The 24,893-nt window shown below is 41.8% G+C and overlaps 1 protein-coding gene across 1 annotated transcript in view; it reads left to right on the top strand.

Annotated features, from left to right (window-relative positions):
- LOC102226730 (xylosyltransferase 1) overlaps positions 1–24,893 on the top strand; it is a 112,940-nt gene that overhangs the window by 44,044 nt on the left and 44,003 nt on the right. Inside the window, exons 2-6 of the mRNA XM_023334238.1 lie at positions 6,152–6,734; positions 14,167–14,339; positions 14,424–14,626; positions 22,408–22,488; positions 24,290–24,506. Coding sequence (XP_023190006.1) covers positions 6,152–6,734; positions 14,167–14,339; positions 14,424–14,626; positions 22,408–22,488; positions 24,290–24,506 — 1,257 coding nt within the window. The remainder of the gene's footprint in view (positions 1–6,151; positions 6,735–14,166; positions 14,340–14,423; positions 14,627–22,407; positions 22,489–24,289; positions 24,507–24,893) is intronic.

Raw genomic sequence — 24,893 nt, 5'->3', positions numbered from 1 at the left:
GCAAACACAGTTTGCAAAGCCACATAGTTGCAACAGAAGAATGTCTGTTCGGATGAAATGGGAATTCTGCATCAGTTTGAAACCTCACCTTTGACCTCTGGTCTCAGTGAAAACCCTTGATCCTTGTCTATGTAACTCCAAAATCTTTTCTCTTTGGTCTTAACCAAAATCTTTGTCTGATTCTTAAATATATTTTTGCTATCAGTACATACAATGTGTCCACCTCAAATTTCCTAGACAGAAAGTGTTACTAACGTTCACTCTGATGAAAAGACACCCCCCGCTTCCAACACTCCAGCTCCAGGGCTTGTCACAGGGCACACAAGCAGCTTCTGTGCATACCAAACCCAGTTCATTTGGAGCTACTGTGGGTGCTAATCGTGCATTTGCGTGCACACACACACACGGACACACTCCTTCTTTTACTATACATGTGACCAGCATTCTCCAGTTTTGGCCTGTGGTAAAAAAAAGGGGGTTTTAAGAGAATGTCTAAAGGGAGAAACAGAGAAAGGAAGCTTGGAAAACACGCAGAACACAGAAAGTAATGAAATCTTACAGCTTGGTTGCCAGTGAAGAGACTATTTTGTGTTTCCACAAGCCAGAAAGATGTGTCATCTTAATGTTTCCCAGGCATGAATATGCACTTTATTCATTCAATTAAAAGCAGTAATTGGTAACAAATAGGTGGACAATGGGAAAAGAAAATGTGGGTTCTCGATCAATCAAAATAAAGGGAGCAGATGCAAATTGCAAGCAAATTTTCATTCACCAGTGATTAGCAACCTTTGTCTAGAATGGAGAAGTCTAACTATAGTCTAACACGATGACATCTTGAGGAGGTAAAAACAGTTATTTGATCCTGTTTGTTGTGCTGGAGCAGGGATGAGTATTTAACGTATCTTCTGAGAAATAACTACCTCATACTCATTCCTCATACATATGGCAACTGAAGAACATTCAGTTTTTATTCAAACTGAGAGATCAGCCCACTTAGTCACTTACAAATCTTTGTCATGTTTGACTGGTACACTTTGGGGCCCCCCTTATTGACACATTTAACTCCATTCTGGCTCATTTCTCACTGTGGCGTCCTCAGGTGCTAGAGCAGCTGTGCACCAAGTCTGTCAACTGCATCAGTCTTCCATGTCGCGCCAGACGCCACGTCTTGCTCAGAGAATTGCTGCCACTCGGTTCAGGTAATTAATCTGAGCTCGTTAGCCACATGGAAGGCAGGTTGTACAGAGATTTGCCCACACTCTCGACACTGGTAACACAGCACACACTCTCTTGTAGATAGTGACTCTGAGGTTTTTAGAGTCTATGAGGAGTTTTTTTTTTTTTTTTTTGGTTTGGTCAGTTCTCTGGTGTTAGCTTTGTAATGGCTGTCCATTGTGTGTAGACGTGCACCGGGAATCTTGAACATCATTAGATTTTTTTGCTTTTTTAAATTAGCTTAATTGTAAAATTCAATCAAACCTCTATATAAATAGAGCATCCAATGATAGTTATTCGTAAACAAGCGGTTTATTTTCTGTATTTAGCAGAGGGATTTTTTTTTTGAAAAGTGAACATTTTTAAGGTAAAATATCCAGACTAAATTTTGTCTGGACGATGAGGATGCTAATCAGGTTTGGTGGACCAATTTGATCAGATAAAGGTTACACATCCAGCTCACAAAATGTGACCATAGATGACACCAGGTTGACGAGGACAAGGCAAATTTTAGCAAAATAGTTTTGAAAATCAGGAATTCACCTTAATTTTTTTTTCCACATGTAGAATAACAATATATCTCTTTTTAAAGTGGTCCTAATTCCAGAAAAAGCATTAAGAATAATCCCTCTTTGTGTTTTCACACATCAAATTATGGCTTCATTTATGTCACAATATACATGCTTACAAACATTCCTATCAGGTCCATCGTCCCATTATTACTCCTCAAAATGTTGCCAGATAAGTGACATAAACATCCAGAGTAATCTGAAAAAACGGTGTAATAGCCCTTTACTTTGGCACTGTGGTGATCTCGGAAGCAGATGTTAACGTTAGCATAGCAGCTGAAGGGTAGTCAGTGAGTCACTTGTGTCGCGTCAAAACGCTTTTTAGATAATGTAATGCAGACCAATATGGCAGGCCGTTTTGTGTTAAAACGGCCTGCCATATATTTTCAAATCTTTTGTAACTTGTCTGTTACACATATACCAAAGTATTTGCATTTTAGCTCAATGAGCACAGCAGGGAAACTCAAGAACTATTGCAGGGTTAGATTAAAACAAGCCCTTTAAATATACCTTTAAAATAAAAGCCAACTGAAATGGTGGCGTGAATCTGATCTGTGTTGTTATCATGTGGTCCGTCACATATTCCTTGGGACTGCAAGAGCAAATGATGGCATTAGGAAAGGGGAGTACGGTGGACCAGATAAATAGTTTTTTTTGTTTTTCTTTTACTGAGAGCAAGGAATAAAAAGCCAGAGAAGAGGAGGATGAGGAGAAGGGTGAAGCTGGACAGGTGCTGAAAGACAGATATGTGCTTTTTTCTCCCCTTTGCTGCACAGAAGATCGAGGCAAAAGGAAGTGAGAAACAGAGAAAAAAGGACAGGTGAACTATTTCCCCCAGTGGGAGAGGAAATGAGGTAAAGTGGAAAGGGCCAGCTTAGTATTGAGAAATGGACTAAACCATCCCCAGAGGGGGAACTGAAACTCCCAGCTCCATTGGGCCTCTCTCTAAATGTACCTACCAGTGATGGATGATTTTTCTTTTCTTTTCTTGTTTACCCCCTCTGCATTTTCCTCACTGTTCAGCACAGCTCAGGGCGCTCCCTGCTTGTGCTCATTTGTGCGTGTGTGTCTGCACAGCCACCTCGCCATATGCCAGGCAATCCCCGCTTTGCCTCCCTGACATTCCCAGGGAGCGGAAAACACATCCCCAGCAACAATCGATAGCTCCCTGCAGCTCCATGCCCCAGCTGTAGTCCAAGGCAGCTCTATCTTCAGTGAGTGCCTCCGCTATTAATTCTGTGTCCCACCGTTTCCTCCCGGTCCTCGAGATTAAACAGCAGCACAGCTCCTGGAGTCCTTTGCTCACAGAAGGAGGAAGAGAGGAACACCGTGTGAAGGTTGTGGATTCACAGGAATCTCCTCAGTCTCTGCTTACACATGCCACTCGTTTGGACTTCAGGCCACACGGGGCTGCTTCACTGTATTGGTTTTAGTAACTCAAATCAAAATCACAAAGATTTGGAACAATATAAGGCAGACATTTTGCAAACTCTATAAAGATAAACAATTTTAATCAATGTCTTTGTATGGCATTATTCAAAATCTAAAAAATCTGTAAAATGTATGAGGGTGTTTTTGCTGTGTTGTCAGAGGTGTTCCACATCCTCAAAGCCATTAGTTACACAGAAACCCTGTCTAAACCAATTAGTTGAAGTGGGAGAGAATCTTCCAACTCTACGCAGAAAGACTTTAGGAAGAGATTCACTCCTTTGTCGTTCCTTCTGCGCTCTAACACCGCAACCCACCGCTCCACCCTGCAGCCTCGCTGCCACCAATATAAATAATTGATTATCAACCACTGCAGGAAGCCAGGTCAAAGCTTTCCAAAGACCTGAGATCAGAAATCAAAAAGGATTCTGCTCGCTGCATCTCTCGATACGTTGTCTAGAAGACGTTAGATCCTCTATGTTGAATTGTCTGCGTGATCATGCCCCAGCTTGTCTTCGTGGTAGCGTAGTTAAAGGATTTTATGCTCTCCCACAAAGTGTAAAAGATTTAGACTCTCTACCATTAGCTTTGCTTTGGGGAGTACGTGCCTTACAAGTCCAACAACACATCGTCACCACATGCCAGACTTGTCATTTTTAATTTAACAAAAGAACACTAGAGAGAGATAAAAAAAGGTCTCATTTTAAAAGCAAGAAAAGCTTTTAACTACTGGCATCTCACCTCTCTAACTTCTGCGTCGTGTCTGTCTGCTACTAAGTTGAGGCACACACTTGTGGTGGTGTTTTTTTTTTCCAGGCATTTTTCCAATTTAACTGTGTCCCTCATCTTCTCATATCTCTCTCAGCAGGGATCAGAGCACAAGTGCCTCCAGGGCAAACACATGCTGCTTCTACTTCACTCTTTCTGCTTTAAACAAAGAACAACACTCTCCGTCGTGCACTTTTTGAACAAAATCCACTACAAGCACGAGCTTTACAGACATAATCATGACTGCACACAGCCTCATTTTACCTCTGGAAACATCCAGTGACTTGCACTGCGTGGATTAGTCTCCTAAAGCATTCCCTTTGAAACTCCGAGGCAGGGATTTCTTTTTAGGTGATCACCGGCCTAAGCAGCTGTTACACGCAGGATTAACAAGTTCTGCCATTCACAAGAAACACAGTCTTGTTTAAACTAGTTGTGGGGGTATGGCGGGGGAGGAAAGTAGTCACAGACAAGGGCAAAGGGGAGACGGGGAGAGGTTATGACAGGCAGGAGAGGTGGCAAAGTGGTGGATTAATAAAGAGGAGGTGAGAAGAGGGAGAAAGTGAGGTGTGAGAGGCAAAATGGGTAGCAGATGATCAGAGAAGAGGAGGGAGATGTGCAAGAAAGGATGAGGGATGATCGGAGTGGAGCGGAGGGGAGGGAACGAGATGTGTGAAGAGAAGTGTGAAGGGCAGGAGTGAAGGAAGAGGCAGAGATTCAGAGGAGAAGAGAGGCAGGCAGCTTTAACGCATCTAATTTAGTGAGAACCAGACCTCCGCCAAGGAGGAAGCTTAGAGGGAAATGACAATGGGAGCGTTGTCCCCCGCCTTGTTTTCCCTGCAGTTTTGCGTTGCGCCGTATAATATCATCCCCCTCCTGTCTCTTTGAGCGTGAAAGTGTCCCACCTTTGTAATTGTGCGAGTACAAGGTGTTTACAGCGAGGAAAGGTCAACGGGGCGATAACAGACCTGGCTGTAGGGGTGGAAAGACATTTTCAACCAATCTCGCTTCTCTCTCTCGTGCTTCTCACCTGTCCTGGTTCTGATTCTCTCTTACAGGCTTTATTTTCCAAACATATCTATGATCCCTGCTGTTGTAGTGCCTGGTAAAAAGATCCAAACTCTGGGTAATTTTTTTCACATTTTAACATTTCATTTTTAATAATTTGACAAATTTCATGAGTTTTAGCTTCACTTCGCAGTTCTATGCTACTTTCAGTTAATGTTTTACTTAAAATCCTTGTAAAATTCAAAGAAACTTTGTGGGCTTAAGCCAAGAAAATATTTAAATTGGTTGAAAGCCCCTTATATGTCTTTCCTTGGCTGCTCTTTGTCGTCCTGTTTCCCACCTTCATTTTTTTTTCCCTTTCAAATTTCAGATTAGCTTCTGTAGAAGGGTGCATTACAGCAGGTTGGCGGCAGCTTTTTCTGTTTTTTTTCCCGTTTCATGCATCACAGAACATTTCAGTAGAGAAAATCAACATAGCTCTCACCCTGTGCCAGTGCTCCTTCATCCTTCATCCTCCACCGCTGTGTCACTCACTAGCAGATTTTTGTGCTGCTGTGCCCCGTGCTCCCCTATGCTTTCAGCCTATTCTGCTGGAAAAACAGAGGACGGGCACAAGCAAACAATCCCGTTCACTCTGAGACTATCTCCACTATGCAGCCATGCAGTGCTGAGCAGTGCAGTCAGACGCCACGCCTCTGCAATTTCTTTGCATTTTTATTTGTCTCAAGCAAAAGAGAGAAGACACGCGCGCACACTTGCTCGTCTACGCTCACGCTCAGTCATGTTCTGCATCTTTATTCCCTCTTGGTGTTTTGTTTGCGGAGCGTTGGGTCTGTTTGAAGGAGATTTTAATTGAAACCAAGGGCTAATCTGATGATGGCACAGAGCAACAGAGTCCCTAGACCTGTATTCCCTTGAGTTATGTAGCACCCTGTGATGCCTTGCTGCTTCATTTCATGGCTCTTGGTTCAGTGCCGTGCTGCCTAGTCTTTAATGCCATGTTGATTGTTAATCCAACACTTGATATGCACGATGTTCACTCAGTCCTGATCTTGTTTTTCTTCTTTGTGTCCCCCCTTTGCTCTTCCTCTTACCTCTATCTCCACTCTATTTACCCAACACTTCCTTCTCTCTTCTCCTCTGCTCCACCTGTCTCCTTCCAGGACGGGTATTACTCCCATCGGCCGAAGGAGAAAAACAGAGTTGACAGCAACAATGAGAACTCGGTGCCGAAAGACTTTGAGAACATAGATAATAGTAATTTTGGTGCCCGTTCGCACCGGCAATCTGTAGGCGCCACCAGCAGCAAGCAGCGGGAGCGTGTGCAAGGGAAGCCCCACACCCAGCAGCAGGCGTGGCACAACAGCTCCCCCAGACTGGGCCGCAGCTCCAATGAGATTTTGCCCATAGGCCACCAGTCCCTAGAACTGGGAAACAATGCCTCCTATCCTGGTGGCCAGGGCATCGCCGGAGGCCTGCAGCAGCAGCACACTCGTGCCTCAATTGACCAGCCTGGCCAGTCCCAGCACAGACATCAGCATCCACACAGGAAGCAGGCGACTACACCAACACTGGAGGTGACGTACGATCAGCCTCCGCAATGTGAGATCAGCGGCAAGGAAGCCATTTCTGCCCTGTCCAGAGCCAAGAGCAAGGAGTGCCGGCAACAGATTGCTGAAGTCTACTGTAGACACAAAGAGGGCCAGCTAATGCCTGATGCAGTAACTCGTTATTGCCCTATTGAAGGTAAGTGCATTACTCTAGTGAAGGGCTGTCATGGTTTTATGTTTACATGAGAGGCAGAATTTGAATGCTCTCCCAATTTGTGTGGCTTTTATTTGATTACGCAAACTTTCTTTCACAATTTCCAATCAAGAAGAATGGTGTGAATCTGTTCCAGTAAGTTGATCTAGACTGCTGCAGGAGTTCTTGCTGTATGGAAAGAATGGAAGCACCAGGTCAGGGATACTTTGTAAGGAAAAGATAATTACAAAGTGTATACACATATTTAACTACCACAATAGCTCCATCAATGATTTTGTTTGAGGAAAGTGACACCACTAAACATTGAAGCAATGAGTCTGGACTTTTTTCTCTGGAGACATTAACTAGGAGAATACAACAGGGTTTATGGCTGCAAAAGCCATAAACAAATTAGCTACATCTTGGAAGGAGACACAACTCAGCAGAAGCACTGAGCCAAGAGTACTTTCTATGGGATAGAAAAATAGAAAGAGTAGCTGTAGTAGTTGATGGGGTTGGTTGCTCTGTCTTAAAAAGAGACAGTAGCTGCGTTTCCATTAACTGTAAAATTGCGCAAATTGCAATTACAAAAATAAATCCACTTGACAGAAATGCAGCAATTTTGAAAGAAAAACTCACATTGCTAGAGAAAAGGCTTTTGCACTAGAATGAGAATTTGTCAGCCACATTGAAACACTTTTTTTTACATCACACGAGTCACATGATCAACAGCCGGATGTTGCTACTGGTGAAAAGGACGAAGAAGACAACAGGAAGTAGTGGACGATGGTGTGGTTTTGCTTTTGTTTTGCAAAGTGCAGCTGGCTGTACGCGAGTTCTCACAGCACTGCACAGTTCATAAAAAGTTGTTCGTCATTCAAATGTGTTGAATCTGGTTTCTATAGGAAAATACAGATTATGTTAAAGTTGATGGCTATGAATGGCCATTAGACTTTTTTAAAATCAAACAGAAATACGTATTTCAGGCAAACGGCTTTTTTCCTAAGCTTCCTCTCAGACATTCTAACTCATTTGTGACTAGAAATTATAATTACCGTTTGAAAAGGTATCACTGCGTCTCAGCCAACACTGAGACATCTGAATGCAAATTCAGGATATGATCTGATTGTCGGAGCTGTCACCAGACGAACTTTCTGATTAAAAAGTTTCCAAAGATTCCCTGCGACTAATGCCTCCTCCTCTTCTTCTCCCTCTAGTTGGAATTGTGAAAAAGAGCTGCCATTTTGCTGTGACACTTCTCTTTCAGTCGCTCCTCACATTTCAGTGTTGCACTAAGCGCCGCTGTCCTCAGTGCTGCTGACAGAGCAGCATTTGAAATGGGAAGCATCCTCACTATACGCCGAGTTCTCCAGTCCACAGAGAGTTTTGCATAGTTGCTTGAAGCTGTAAAGTTACTTGTATAACAGTGTTGGGGGGGAAATGTATTTGGTTCCTTACAGAGTTCTGATGTATGGAAAAAAGTAAAAAGCTGGTAGATTGTACCACCGTTGGCAGATAAAACTACCAACTGGCAATGAGTCTTTTCAATCGCTGAAGAGAAACTTTAGCCAGTAATCCCTTATTGAATTATTTATTGCCGTCTCATTGGTGGGTTTTTGAGCTTGTAAAATCTATTTAGGATCAGACAACATCATCTCTACGGGATTTAAGCCCAGACGTTGACTCGGCCTCTCCAAAACCCTCAATTATTTTTATTTTTTTCTCTAGGGTTCAACGTGGCTGTTTTGATTATCCGTTAGAGAGCAAAAACATCGATTTTATTAGGCCCAGACCATCACACTGCCGCCATCGCGTTTGACTGTTTAGTTAAATCCCAGATGCAACACGACACACAACTTCATTGAAGTTCCACTTTTATTTAGTCAATTCACAGAATATTTTTTCCAAAAGTTTTGAAGATGATGAAGATGGTAAATTTGAGACAGGCCTTTGTAGACTTTTTTCTTATTCTTTCTTTCTTATTTTCTTTTCTTCAGAGCTCTCCCATGGATGAAATTTTCCCCAACACCTTTCCTTGTTAAATCGTGAACACTGACCCGGACTGGGGAAAGTGGCTCCTGAAGCTCTCTCATCGTTTTTCTGTATTCTTTCTGTTCTGATCTTTGAGCCCACTTCAGGATGTCAGACAGGTTTTCTTTCAGTCATTTATTGGTTCCCCAGGTCAGTCAGTGGGAACGCCTGGGTTTGAGTCCTAAAACCAAACCAAAATGGTAACTGTCACAGATTCTTTATGATTTAACATGGAAATGAATCATTTGAGAGTGAGGTTTGATTGGTTTTTCCTTTAACAAATGAAATCATTATTTACAAACGAAATATTGATTACTTAGGTTATCTTTGAAACTGAAACGTGTGTGATGGTTTGAGAAAATTTTAACAAAAAACAAAACAAGAAGATAACAGAAAGGAACAAATACTTTTTTCAGAACCGTACACACCAAGTTAAATGTTAATTTTTTGGAACATAAGTTAGCCATCTACAAAATCACTGCAATTAATTTATGGTAATGACAATGATTTAGACAATTCCTCCTAAAACATGTCACTGTGTCTTTAAATAAGTAGAATTAAATTGAATGTTTCAGTGCAACTTTTATAGGAAAGCAGGAGCTATAGATAAAAAATAGGAGTGAGCAATACATTAAGTAGAATGAAATTAAGGGCTGCGGGGAGCTATCATTCGGAGAAAATCTTGTTAAAAGTTATTCTGAATTATTTTCCTGCCTTTTTGTCTTGTTTTTACATGTTACTTTTCTCATTACGTCTGCCTAGTCTTTGCCGTGAAGGCTCTTCCCCCCCCCCAGAGAAAACAACAAAAGTAACCACTTCACAAAGTTAAGTACAGACAGTAGGTCTATAGTGAAGCTTAAGTAGACGGAGAAAAATTTCCTCGTCTCGTAATTGCAATTTCTCATCAAAGCCGAGATATGTCCCCCGCTCTCACCCCTCCAATGTGTAATTGGTGGAGTAAATTGTTGGATAAAATTGGGATGCTGCTTGTGTTCTCCCCAAATTGGTTTTTTGGTTTGTTTTGTCAAGCTGGCCACAGAACACAGGTTCCCTCATCTTTTTCAGACGCACCACGCTCACAAATTTATGGACATCTGCAGGCTGGTTGTGGATTCTGTAAACAAAATCTGTTGCGCCGGCAGCCATCAGCGAGTTGCACGCATCAGCAGGCATGTTGAAGTGAACATTGCATACACACCCATGCGAGCGCACGCAAGGCAGCGGACTGTATGCAACGCAGACAGCAGGAGAGGAGGAGAAACCTATTATACCTCCTGCCTGTTCTGCTGAGATACCTCTCCTGCCCTGGCTCCTGTTGTTGTAACTTGACGAAGCACAATGACTTTGCAACTTTGGCGCATTCCTTTTCCTCATCAGCGGGAACGTCTGCCGTCTGTGCCTGATCTCTTGTCATCTCACACAGCAAGTCGCAGCCCCACTCGAACTGACAATTTGATCAAAAGAGACAAAGAAATTGAAAAGGGCTCTCCCCTGGTGGCTGGGCTGTAACAACACAACAACTAAATTAAATCACTTTTCTTTTTCTTCGTCCGCCTGCTGCCTGCCAACGTGTTATTTCTCCTCCCTTCCCAATCAAGTCTTAACCTTGTTAGCCGAAAATGCCCAATTTGGCTTGATCGACTTTCAATCCTCGAGGCTTCGGCTAGATTAGAAATTGTGTTAGTTCTGCATTAGAGTCGTTGAATTTAGGGGGAACATGTTCACCCTCGATGATCTCATATGCTAACTTTTCTAGCGACATGACTGGAGTGCGCGCTCTGCTCTGGCTGCCGCATCAACAGGCAGCTGCTTTCTGATGGGGAGCAGAAAGGCCTCATTTGGAAAAAGATCCATCTGAATAGCGATAAATATTGGTAGAAAATTGATGACTGTGTCATAAACCATGAAGAATTATTTAGATCTATTGAAAAATATAATTAATTAGAGGCCATTTTTAAAATTCTATTGAGACCATCCTATTGAAATATATCTCAATAAATAGTTAGGAGTGACCTGGCAGTCCATATTGGACAATTGCAGAATTGGACTAAAAGTTATGAAAGCACTTGAAGTTCAGATATTTGTGAAAGACTATTGTACTGTAACGCTTGGCTTGTGTTTAAGGGAGGAGAAGAGGCGGCAGACTCGTCAGGACGGTCAAAAACTCACAACCACACTGGTACTGGCAATTTCACAGTGTTGTCCTTCAATAAACACTCTCTTCACCAACCTTACAAAATCCGGTTGAACGGCTGCTATGTTATCAAACATGAAGATGAGTCCAAACAACCCGTAACATTCCTAAAAGTTAGGGAGCTAACATGTCTGTCTCAGCACATTTCTCCCACGCTGCTTCGTGCATACTTGTGATATCATTAGCGTTACTAGAGTATCTTAAAGAGACACTACACAATTACGGCTGTTATAGTACCCTACAAACTGTGGTAAGAAATATAAGAGTAAATGACAAAAGAAAAAACCAGAAAAAAAGTAAATAAATTAACCAAAAGACAAAATAACAAGAGCCCACTTACTTTTCCAAACTATTATTTTACTTACAGCTTCTAAAGAAAACATTATGCTAAAGCCAGACCATCCATAATATAAAAAGTAATAAACCAGGAGGCCTATCTTAAGGCCTGGTTTACTGCAGCACAGCCTTTGGGTTTCATAATGTCATGTAATAAAGTTGTAAATTAGTTGGGCTTTTGTTTTTATGTTATCTAGTACAGATCTTACTGACATACAGTATATGAAACTTCACACATTAACCTGCACAGATACCGCTACGGAGAAACATGGTGGTGGCAGCATCATTCTTTTATTTAGCCACGGAGAAGATGGATGGAGCCAAATAAAATCCTGGAAGAAAACTTACTCGAGTTTGTAAAAGACTTGGAGTTGGCATTCATCTTCCAGCAGGGCGACCATAAACATCCAGCCAGAGCTACAAAGACCAAAGTATATTCATGTGCTAGAATGGCCAAGTCAAACTGCAGTAAATCCAATAGGAAATCTGCAGAAAGTTATGAAAATGTGTCTTCACACTGTCTCCCTGAAGATAAACCAAATATGACACTTTGAAAACATCAAATGCAATACCAATTTTGTTATTCATACGGGGTTTTTTTTATCTGCAAATCTCACTTTGTCTCTTTTTCTTCTCTTTTAAAGCAGAGACAATCCTTGAGACATTTTCTAATGCAATTTGGTACATGCCCTCTGGGACCTTACTCAGCTCTTCTTCTAACCTCTCATATGAGCATTTAAGATGGAGGGTGTGTCAGAGCCAGACGTTACACAGGATGATGGAGGAAGAGTGCGGGATGATAGCAGATGAGGGAAAGGCAGTTTCAAAGATTGATAGCAAGCTCTTAGCTCAGGTACACAGTCTGCTCAGAGAATACGCCACGCAAAGCTGCTCTTCTGCAGATGAACAGGTTGACCAAATTGACAATAAAAAAAAATGTTTAGCGCGCACAGAAGAGCTCATTAGTTCAGCCAGACAGTCTTGCTCACACTCTTGGAGTGCTTTGAGAAGCGACTGGCCAATTATCTGACTGCAAAGCAAGCCAGTGGATCTTCTTAGCCGGTCACCAATTACTGTTCAATCTGATACGGCCCGCAGCAGATTCCCCTCAGAGCACACACACACTCTCACACACACACATGTGCAAATGGTGTAGCACAAACTCCGTGCTACACAGACGGGATGACGGGAGGTAAAGCCAGTTAGAACCAAGCGAGCGTATAGTGAGCCTTACTCTTGTCGTTGGCCTTTAAGCAAATCCACCTTAAGTTTCAGCAAGTGCAATCGTTTTCTACAGAATATGGATATGACAGATACATGCACCGAAACCCGTTGTAATTACAAGGCCTCGGGGCCAGCAGAAAGGGCTTTTCCTTAATGCCAGGCGAATAAACAGTCCACATGTCAGTATTCCCTTAGGTTCCCCGTGTCTACACTACAGACAGGCTCTTGGGAGCTGTAACCCTAAATTATAGTAATTTGAGGTTTCAGCCCAAGGCATATTTAGTGAACAGAAATCTTTCATACACTCTCTGTGTGCATTTGCTGTGATAGCTAAAGATTTTAAAAACAAACAATGCCCATGATAATTTTTTGAGGGGAAGAGCGGGGGAGGTTAACAGCTTTAAGGGATTCAATGAAAGTCCGTTCCTCTTTTGTACTGGTTTAAAATCTCTACAGTTTATTTTACATCATAAGATTTATGTTGGTATAAATTTTTAAGGGTTGTTTAAGCGTGGTAGAAAGCCATCCAATGAAGCTAAGCCATGTTTCCAACAATTCTCCACAGACCTCTGGGATTGTTTCACTTGACAGGCCACAACCTGGGTGTGTGTGCTCACATTCATACTGTTGTCATCTTTTGCAAAGTCCAAGGCGTCTTCGGGGAGTTTGGCCTGTTGTGGTATGATGGCACTCTGTCATTCCAAGCTACGCCCGGATTCCCGGAGGAACCTCTCATAGGATTCCTGTCTGTGGGAGGACAGTGGTTACAGCAGATTTTATGTGGCTGGGATTGTTGAAATGGCTCCAATTCAATCAAATGACAACTGAATGAGCGACTCGTAGCGTTGAGCTTCTGTAGCATTACATCTTTCCTGATTCTGTTTTTATGTTCTCGTTTGGTTTTGTAATTGTGACAAATTTGGGTGTTAACATCTCATTGAGCACTCAGTCTGGAGTGGCTATTTTTCCCCCTTGTTTAAATGGAGTGTGGACCAGTGTTGGATCCTCTTTTTTTTAAGATACATGCAACAATATAAACCTATATGAATCATAATTGTGCAAATTTGATACATAGACAGACGGATAGATAGATAGATAGATAGATAGATAGATAGATAGATAGATAGATAGATAGATAGATAGATAGATAGATAGATAGATAGATAGATAGATAGATAGATAGATAGATAGATAGATAGATAGATAGATAGATAGATAGATAGATAGATAGATAGATAGATAGATAGATAGATAGATAGATAGATGATCCATAACATTTCTACGCTTATTTTTCTTTATTTCCTTTAGCTTCTTTGACATTATGTAGCAAGAGTGCACTATCTCAGTGTTGTCTTTTTCTTTTACCTGTCATATTAAAATACATATTTTGTCTAGAAACAGCCTGGAATCATTTATCCTTGTGGTCTCAAACATTAACTTTCAAATGTGCCTGATAAAAATAGGTAAAATTGCCCAAAACAGATAAAAAGGATCGGACAAAAAAGACTCTTTGGCCTAATTTCTCTAATGTAGCTGACCCTAAAAAAATTACTATGACTCATTCTTTGCATTTACTCTCTTTATTCTGGTTTGATTTAGTAATTTCCCATGAATAATACAAACCTCTTTGCTGTCTGTCAACCTGTGAAGGTAAAGCCAATGTGAACATCCAGTGGGATGAAGACTCTGTGGAGAGCTTTCCATTGAAACCAGTGAGAATAGCTTTTGTTCTGGTGATTCACGGACGAGCCTCTCGCCAGTTCCAACGTCTCTTCAAAGCCATCTACCACACCTCTCACTTCTACTACATCCACGTCGACCAGGTGAGCTGCAGAGAACCTGAAACACGGTCTAAAACAGGAGCCACGCGACTCCAAAACACAATTTGTTTCCCCTCTCTCTTTCAGCGCTCCAACTACCTGCACAGGCAGGTGCAGGCCCTCGCTTCTCAGTATCCCAACGTGAGGGTGACGCCCTGGCGCATGGCCACCATCTGGGGGGGAGCCAGTTTGCTGACCATGTACCTGCACAGCATGGCTGACCTGCTGGCCATAAGGGACTGGAGCTGGGATTTTTTCATCAATCTCAGTGCTGCCGACTATCCTATCAGGTAACACAGGACCTCACGTTACAGTAAAAGCCTGGAGGCTGAAATAAAGATATGCAGGGCTCCATAAAGATGAGTAATCTTCCCATTCTGTTCTGTGTTAGGAAACGTGGATCAGAATTTTTAGATGTTAGTTCTTATTTTCTTAAAAGCATTTGTCCTAAGCAAAACACATAAGAACAGCATTCAAGATGTTTTGCTGACTTCCTTATACAGCTGATTTTTATATTAGGAGCAGATGCTGTAGGGTCTTACTTTCTTACTAGTGCAGTCAGAGCAGCTAGCATAGCTTAACAATAAGAGACTATAGTCAGTGAGTAGGAAAAATAGAGCAGAACCGTTCAGCTTCCATTGAACTATAAAACAAGAAAATACTTTAGATTTGTCAAATGAGTATAAAATATGTTAAGTCAGTAGAAACAGGTGCAACAAGACAACATCGACTGCCAAAATATTGTTTTTATTCATTTGTGAATGGTGTCTTTCATTTCTTTTAAGAATTAGGACATAAATTCAAAATGCTTTTAAAACTGTATTTTTGTGTTTTACTTTTATTTTGAGGTGGAAATTAAAACACAATTCTTGTTGGTTTGCTACACCTTGTGGGGTTATGACAACCACCTTTGGTGATCACTGTTAGTATTGGCTACATACTATAACAGCCTTTATGTACGAGTCATATGACTGAATTTACCAGATTTACAACGATCTGAAATAGCCAGGTACTGGACTAAAAATCTATAAAACAACAACAAAAAAAACAATGTCCCAGAGCACTATTGATCAAAACCACCTTTAAACATAACAAGAACAATATTTTTGCCATAGAATACTATTCTGTAGTAAGAAATGTTGGCATCTTTAAAATAAAGACATGAGGTCACAGTGAAGATATTGCAGTGTAATGTAGAAAAGGATTTTCCTTAAAAGCATCTTGTCACCGCAGTACTATCCCACTCTGAGTCAATGCACAAGTAATCCGATACTCTCCAGTCTATGCTTCTGTCGTTAACTGTGAGCTTTAAATACAGTCAAACCAAACAGATCGATGATGTAGCACCTCTGCTTTCTTAAACACTGTTCATTCCTACCCTTTTTTTCCAAGCGTCTGCCTTCTAGTTCTCACAACATTGAACAGTTTACATGTTTAACTTACTGCGATTTAATTGCCTAAGGTCAATACCCATTGACTTTCCAGGTCTGTTGTGGACCTCGTCGTCCAAGAATCATCCCTCCAACTCAAAAACATCCCACTTAGGAAGCTGTAAAGTGTAATTAACTGCTGCAAAGTCTACACAGGCGAGACATGAAGTCATGGAAATAGCCTTTTGGAGGAGAAATTTTCATCACTGGTGTGAGTTTACAGTCCTTCTGGGACTTGAGGGTCTGCTGGGTTTTTGATGTAGCTCCACAGCAGCCAATTAAAATCCCCCTATTAAGGAGAGAGTTATCTCCTCAGCACAGCCAGATGTCCACCAGTTGAATTTAGACAAGCTGTAATGGCCACCGGGTGAAAAGCCGCGATGTCTCTGCAGCTGGAGCGAAGATGCTGGAGCACATGTGGATTCGGATGATGGGCTGGTTCAGTCTCATCTGTTTTGGCCTAATCAATGGCATGCTTTTCTTTTGTATCTCTGCATCAATACTGTTTGCACAAATTGTATGCTGCCATCTTAGTTCTGGTCTCAGCCGCTGTTTGTGCAAAGTTGTGCAGATTTATTCTCTCTAAACGCTTGTTAGGCCGTCTGATTAAACGTATTTGTGAGTGTGCTGGTTTTTTTTTTTTATTATTATTTTCTATCATTTGCATGTGGAGGGTGTTGGTGTTAGGAAAACGGCTGACAGTGGAGGTTTTTAAGCCCCGTCTGCTGGGAAACGAAACGATTGATGGAGCGAAAGAAGGAGCAGAGAGGCAGAAATGACAGGAAAAGGAGAACGAATAGGCGGTTAGAGGAGGGGAATGAGAGGAAACTGCACGATTTGGATCCATGCAATATGAAAATATGGAAATTGCACTCTTATATCTTTGCTTAGGAAGTGCATGTGTAGCCAAGGCATGTCTTTAACCAAGTCTGCGAAGTGCGTGTTTTTATTGAGTTGAACTTGCAGATCTTTTTTTATTAATTTTTTTTCCTGTAAGTGCCAGGTCTGGGTTCAAGCCTAAGTGAGAGTGAGCCCATTGCTGCTCAAGTGCCCTCAAGCAACAAGCTGAGACCCATTCAGCCTTTTTTCCAGTTGACAACCCCGTCTCCTATCTTCAGGAGGGAATCTGAGAGAAAAAAAAATACAAATTTATATTTTCTCTGTGTAACAAGCAGCTCTACATTATTATTTTGTACTCACTCTCTCAAAAACATCAGCGGATAGAGAGCTTCTTCGAGGACCATCAAAGCTACTATATTACAGTTCTTAACTAGACTAATATTTAGCTGAATAATTAAAGGCACCAAACAAAATAACGTTGATGGATTTATACAATGCAATTACGCTGAGCTTCGATGGTTTATTTTCTCCTTGAAACACGTTTTGTGTGTTGCTCATGATTTTGCAGCCTAAAAAGAAACAATTACGTGCTTTTTTAGCATGTCTGTTTGTGCTGTGATAGTCAAAGGCCACTATGATAACCATGAGTAAGAATACCACAACTTCACAGTAATATCACAAAAAAGTTCAACATTACCAAATTGCTTCTATTTAAAACATGAAAAGCAGTGATTATATGTTCTGCTGAAAAAAAGAACTTGACATTACTACAGTATAGCTGTGATTGTGCTACCTATAGCAAAGATGGGTAAAAAGAAGAAATGCTACATGCTTATTGTTGAGATTATTGAAAGATTTTGCAGCTCTTCATAAAGTAACACGAATACTACTAACTTATATTACCTGATTGTTGAATCTAGCCATCTGCTGTGGTTTTTTATAAGTAGAGAACCTGCTGATAAAAAATGCTGCTCCTGGTTTTCTAACTTATACAAGTGATGGTCGGTGCTCCTCTGGGCTTCTGTGTTTGAAAAATTTCCAAAGAGATAATTTTGTCTTTTTTGATTGAAAAGTGCAGAGGCCTTCCATAGGCCTGCAATCAATAGCAGCACGTAGGGGAGGGGCAATTTTGTATTACTCTATATTTCAAACAGAGTAAACTATATTTGGGTAAATGTAAGACTTTGCAGAATGCAACATGCTTTGAATCTTTTTTATGAGAGTATGAATGAATTGTGGGACAGTTAGGCGTCCATACACATAGTGATTTGTTAAATTAATCGGCAAAGAAACATAGAATTTTGTATCTGGAAAATTTGTAGCAAGCATGAAAAGAAAACTCCACCTCCTGAGCCGTCATCCAGCCAATAAATTCACCTCATAAACTTAAGCTTGAGCTGCTGCTTCCTACAAATACAATCATTTTTGTCCCTAAATGTTGTCGCCGGTGTGAATGCCGTGCGTTGTTCCAGTCTGGAATGCGGGGGGGGCGCCCCTCGGCCCTGGACTGCCTGACTGTTATTGTTGTTATCAGTGGGACTGGAGACAAGCATTATTTCCTCGCTAATTCCCTGATAATGTCTGTTCTGCCGCATGGATGGCTCTCAAAGGCAATCCCAGAGTCGCTGGTTGAGAGGCTGCTGTGTGTCCACCGGGGAGATATAGCATCCATGTTTGCATTGGTGTCTGTGTGAGTCCAGTCGGGGTGGAGGATGAGTTACACGCCCTCTTTGCCAGCTTTAATCTCTGCCGGCTCCTTTAAAAAAAGAAAAAAACTTTTATAGACTTTACCGCTGCTTTTTTGAAGTCACAGCTTTGTGGGGCAATGATTGACTCATCGGCATCACATGGTATTCATGTGGGGTAATAAAATTGCGGAGCTTCAGTCTTGTGGATGCCATTCCTGATTTGGAAAATAAACGTGACTCACTCTATCAAAGTGAGGTGATTGTAGATCCTGTTGGAAAAACAGTGATGAGTGGAGGAACCTGTGCCTCATTGTTACGATTCTCCTCACAGCAGACACAATCACGTTTTGTCACCTCTACTTTGTTCGGATTTGATGTCTGCAAGAAGTAGTAAAATTATGATAGAGTCCATAAAAAAAACAAGGATACCTAGCATTAGTAGACAGAGTCACCTGTCTCTGACTTAAACTAAGTGGTTTGTTAGAGAAGATGTTATGTAGAAAGCGTATGATACAATCATAGACTTTCCAAAATATGACCCTGCACTCTACAGCTCTGTGACAAGAAGTAAAGTCATAACTCTTCTTTGGGTGTTGCCACAATCAATGTAGGGGATGCTAAGCATACAGCAGAAGCTACTCTTTGGCCTATATATAAAACATCTGGCAGGCAACTAAGGAAGTTGTGATACTGAAAAGCCCAGGAGACTAGACTCAGTTGTGCAGGAAGCGTCAGACGATTTCACACTTTGATTATTTTTTTTTTTTACTTTGAATATGCAGTTTTAAAGTAGACCACGTTGCCCGAACTGCATCATGTAGTTACAACAGCTGTTCATTTGGGGCACTATGACAAGAAGCTGCCCAGCCTGATGACCAGAGGAAGCAGCGAGTTACTGAGCATGTTGCTCTGTGTGAGAAAAACGCAACAGCACAGAAAAGGCGCCTGAGAGGGTGAGACTGTGCTGCGTCACAGGGGTTGCACAGATGTCAAACGGAAGTCTAAAAGGTTTCAGATCTCATATATAACCCTGTAAATAATATTACTTTCTCATTTTTGTTCTTTGGATAGTCCTGTTTCCTGTTATACCAACAGTCCACCACAATGAAACATGGTAGTGGAAGCATCATGCTCGGGGAGTGTTTTCTTTTGCTGGAACAGGGAAGAACGACAAACTTGTAAGTGGCTGATAAAAATGTCCAGGTGTCACAAGGACCTAGTCAAAGTCCAGACCTAAAAGTTGAGAAGCTGTGGCAAGTCTTAAAAAAATTAGCGTAACAGAAAAATATCTGGTACAGACAAACCTCAAAAGATTTACAGTAAAGGATTGTTATTAAAACTACCTAAAATTGCATTACACTGAAGCTGAGTGAATCATTTTAGGCATTCACTCAGCTCTCCATTTTTTTATTCATAAAAGGTTTTGAAAATCCGAGTATCCATTCCTTTCTACTTCCTGCTTTTGCCCATCTTTGTGTTGGGCTGTGGCAAAAAAAAAAAAACAATCCTAGTAAATACATTACAATTTGTGGATGCAATGAATCAACATTTGAAAGGTTAAGCACTATAAAGACCTGCACAAGGCTTTCTGAGGTACGAGTGTGTCTCTGTGTGTGAACAGCACTGCGAGACAGGGCGGCCACAGGGCTGACAGTTAGCAAACTGCACCCAGTGGACAGGGTGACCACTCAGGTGGCAAATCTGGAGCTTGACATGAATTCCCCTGCTTCTGTCGGGGTGTGTGTGTGTGTGTGCACTCCTGCCTGAAGGCATTGTGTGTCTGTGCGCAAGGACTGTACGCTGCACTGCCAGTGTGCATACCAGCAGATAGACAGCGTGTGCAGGAGTTGTTGGGGGGAGCTGCGACGGAGACAGAGGTCTGTGCAGCACATCATCCGTTAGACTTTATGGCTCAAGACCTCCTAAGATAAACCCCCCAGGCTGTGAAATTGCTCCTTCAGGGGAAAATGACATTAATATGCACTTGTCTCTCCCCCCACTGATCCTTGAGCCTCACTGCTCTTTTTCAGAAAGACAATCCCAGCCGTCGTGAAAGGCTCCGGCGCAGATGAGATGTTGGAGCCATTGACTGGGGCAGAGCCTGCAGAGCAAAGCTTTTAGCCTGTCTGGCCCATGTCTTGGTGGAAGCAGACCCCTCTACAGCTTCAGAGCAGCGTGGAGGCATTGATCAAAATAGCGGATAGCGACACGGTCTTTTGTGTAACCCTAAATAGCTTTTAACAGCTTGAAGGAAGTGGAGGAGTAGCACAGGCAACATCTTTAATTGATTGGTATGTGTGACTTGAAGTCCTTCAGTGATCCCCTTTAAAACCTCAAATATTCCTGTATAAAATGTCAAATCTTCCCCCCACCCCTTTTTTGCTTAGGAATGTTTGAGCTGTTCCTGCCAGTCGAGTCCTCTGCTTGATGTATGTGCAGTTTGGAATTTAAGAAGCTGTTGTTGTCGACATAAGGGGGGATATTTCTGTGCTCACTTAAGACAGGAGATTTATAAGTTTGGTTTTGTGGCATTACAAACACTCACAGAAGCCAGCTGCAACTCCAAATGAGTTTATATTGCTGTAATGTGGAGGGTTGTAAACTTTAATGTGAAATGGAAGCTGGGAATGCATTTAAAGTTAGAAAGGAAACATCTATTTCATTGTTTAACGGTGCCGACACGCGAATATTAGGAGCACGTGGCTGGTCAATTCTCCTTTAGCAGCAACACCGCGCGGAGCTAGAGCATGCCAGATTTGAATTTTAAAAGGATTTCCGTCCTTAGTCATTATTTTTAATGAATTTATCCCTCAGAAGACACATCCGATCTGCCTGACACCGGCTTAAGATGAATTTATGAACGATGGCTGAACATACATCATCTCTTTCTCCCTGTTTTAAAGCAGCAATAAGAGCTTAAACACAAGGACCCATGAAGGACCCCATCACTCACATTTCCAAGATGCTGTGAAACAGAAGTAGCAAGGCCTGTTTTTTCATTTTTTTTCCTCTGTGATTTTTGAGGAGTTTTGAAAAACGGGGTTATCACTCCCTTCCCTCACCTGGATAACTTAATCAGTCAACCTTCTCCCTGATAAATGTTTACTGTAATTCATTCTTTGCCCAGATTCAAACAATTATGCAGCAAAAAACTGGGTGCAGAAAATATTTTTTGTGGATTTTCATTAACTGAGTCAAAATTATACATACAGGCTCAGGTATGTGTATGGAGGTCTATTGTCGTAAGTTGTCTCCTTGTGTTTATCAGTAACAATCCAGTTACGGTTTACAGTTTGTGTCATATCTCATGTTTTAGATGCATCTCAGCTTCAGCACATCTGATTCATTTGGTCGCATTGCGTCCTTAGCATTCTGTCAATCAGACATTTATTTAAGTCAGGTATTTGACAGCCGTTAAACACCTAAAACATGCAGACAGTGATCCCTGAGTTCCAGGTAGAGAAACACACATTTACATGATTTTGCCCACTTTGTGCCAGTTTACCAATCTTTAGATTGTAATACACTTTTTCCTCTATAAATCACTGTTAATATGATTCTGCCTACCTCAGGCACGCACTTTCATCCTACCAATCCACAAACCATAACACACTTGTTTAGAGCTTTGAGGGAGTGAATATATTATTGAAGGCCAAAGATTAATGGCTCTGTACCACTGATAAATGTCTGTAAACTTCTCATTTATTTTTAGCCAACAGCATCGCTTTCTCTCTTTGGTGCAGTGGATGTTCCAGCACTTACAGAGTCGACTTAAAACCTGAATTAGTTCAAAACTCGGACAAACATGAGTCAAAGTCGAGGCAGGCGCATGTCTCACAAAGCATCTTGAGTTCTCAGTCTCAACTCTCCGTTTGTTACACTTTGTTCTCTCTGTGTTGTTCTCAGGCGTTTGCTAATTAGAAATGCAGCATAATTTATATATTTTTTAAGGCGTCTTTTACAACCAGACTGTAACAGATGAACCCATTTGCGTAACTGTCCTCCAAAAAGTCATTAAACCTATAATTTGTGCTGGAGAATCAATTTCCCTCCATTATACAGCGCCCACCATATGTTCCCAGTCAAGAGTAAGTCATTCTCTTTTTATTTCAGGAACAATAACCAGCTGGTGGCGTTCCTGTCCAAGTACAGAGACCTGAATTTCATTAAGTCCCACGGCCGGGACAATGCCAGGTAAGGTGTACATTTTGAATCTTCCTTTTTAACCTCACTTCTAGCAGCCCTCTCCTTCCTTCTGTCTCTTTTCCACACTCGCACCCACACTTGCAGCTCGTGTGCCAACACAACGTGGACAGTGAATCATAACACAATTAGCCCCCATCTGTGGGCTCCATTAATTAACCTTCTTGGTGAGGAGAGGTTGCTGCCAGAGCGCCGCTCGGTGCTGACGCCACCCCTCTCTCTGCCCGGTCGCGCCCTCGTGGTCGGCCACTCATCGCTCAGCACCGTGGGCAGAAAGACCCAAAGCAGAGGGAACAAATGTCCCGCAAGCACGCATGAGTCAGTGTGACTCAGCGGTACCTTTTTGTGATTGTGGCCGCTGTGTCTGATCACGTGATTCTCTCTGACAGAAGAGCTTCTTGTTTATTAAAATACGCGCACGACTAATTAAATCAAACATCTCAACGATTGCATTAATCGCTTCTAACCTCTTTACTACAAAGATTAATGTCTGAGCGTGTGGCACCGGTTCAACACATCACCATTCAGATAGCAGAGGGTGCAGTCTGACCTGCCTGACCTAAATTTGACTCCCCGCATCCAACACTTGATCTGTTCGCAGGAGTAACACCACCTGCTGTGTCTGTAGGCTGTCACTGTTACTGCAGCGGGTGTAGTGAAATATTTAGTGAGAAGTTGTAGCTGCCCAGCTCTCTGTGCAGTATTTCTGTGTGAATTTATTGTGCCGTTTGCTCACATTTTTTGTATCTTTAAGAGAGGAGTGTCTCCAAAATAGATGGGGAATTAGGTTTCATATTGGGTTTGGAACAAGGATGGAAATGTTGTCTCAAAGGTGTAACCTATAGTATAGATAATTGAATAGAGAATAAAATCCACATAGCAGTTCTTGGTGCACAATTCTGATCTTATTTTTTGTTTTTTTATTTATACTACTAATTAAGCTCGACCGAAATGAGATTTCTGTGTGACCGGTTTACGTCCCCAAAGTGACCCACATGCGCAGAAGAAAAACACTGATGTCATTCAGCAAGAATTGTTTACAGAAGTCATAATGGATGGAGGAGTTTATTGAACGATTTTGATGTTTATAGCCAACAATGTCACAAAATTATAACAACATGGAGAACGCTAATAAGAAAGCATAACTAATAGCGATGGCTTTTTGTGGAACATTGACTGCAACTTCTGTAGAGAAATCGGTTTGGATGTGTAGTCAGACCCAGCAGTGGTCTGATTGTGATGCGCTTCAGTGAAGCACTTCTTTCATAAGTTCACAATTGTAATTTTCAGACATTTTTTACATCCCGACGTACCACATGTGGCTTCGTCTGGTGCCGAATTATGACACGTCTCACATCAATGACATAAAAGTCAGATTAAATGCAGCGTGACAGTTAAGACAACAGACGCTTTGAAAACAATTGGATATGTATCCGAATCAGTAGCACACATGGAAGTGACACAGATCGGATTTTTTTGGAGGTTGAAAAGATTGGTGTGTTCAGACAGCGTTGAAAAAGCTGGATATAAGTCGCATTTTGGGGAAAACCCCAGATTTGGGTCGCATTTGCCTTCCGTGTGAACGGAGCCTAAAGAGGCACTGTTTAGGATTGGTAACCATCACATAGACTCAACCCACATTTTTCTCACAAATGTGAAACCATTTTCTAAGAATAATTGCCAAGAAAAAAAAATCTTAGACACATTTTTGTACTTTTTCTTTATCTCATGAAAGAAGATTTTTGTCCAGTAGTCAGCTGTGTGACCAGACCGTCCTGTTCGTCTCTATTAGGTTCATCCGTAAGCAGGGTCTGGATCGCCTCTTCTATGAGTGTGACACTCACATGTGGAGGCTGGGTGACCGAAAAATCCCAGAAGGCATCTCTGTGGACGGCGGCTCTGACTGGTTCCTCCTCAACCGCATGTTTGTGGAATATGTGATCAACTCCAAGGACGATCTGGTCACCAACATGAAGCGATTCTACGCGTACACGCTGCTGCCTGCTGAGGTAACACAGGCCAGCACACAAACACAGACAAGGTCACATCTTTTTTTTTTTTACTCTCTAACTTGCAGGCCCTGCTTTGTATTTGCACTGCATCATTTAACAAACAACAGTCACACTGTTCTCCTTTTGTTAATGTGAGATGACTCAAAGGCGGACACTGAGTCTGAGAGTGAGGGCAAGACTTAAGATCCTAACCTAGCAGCCATTAACTCAGGTTGGGGGGAAACAACATAAACCTCTGCAGGGAAATTGAATGTTTATCAAGAGCTGTAGTAAATCCATTTTTTTCCTGCTCCCAATCTTATTTCCTCTTGTCAAGTGGATTATGTGAAAAAGCAACAGGCGCACAGTTTTCTAATTTTCCATCTCTTTTATTTTTCCCTCCTT

Source organism: Xiphophorus maculatus, chromosome 5 (assembly GCF_002775205.1).
Source record: "Xiphophorus maculatus strain JP 163 A chromosome 5, X_maculatus-5.0-male, whole genome shotgun sequence".
NCBI classification, from domain to species: Eukaryota; Metazoa; Chordata; class Actinopteri; order Cyprinodontiformes; family Poeciliidae; genus Xiphophorus; species Xiphophorus maculatus.
Note: the sequence above shows the minus strand (reverse complement) of the source record. Positions and strands in the feature narration are given on the sequence as shown.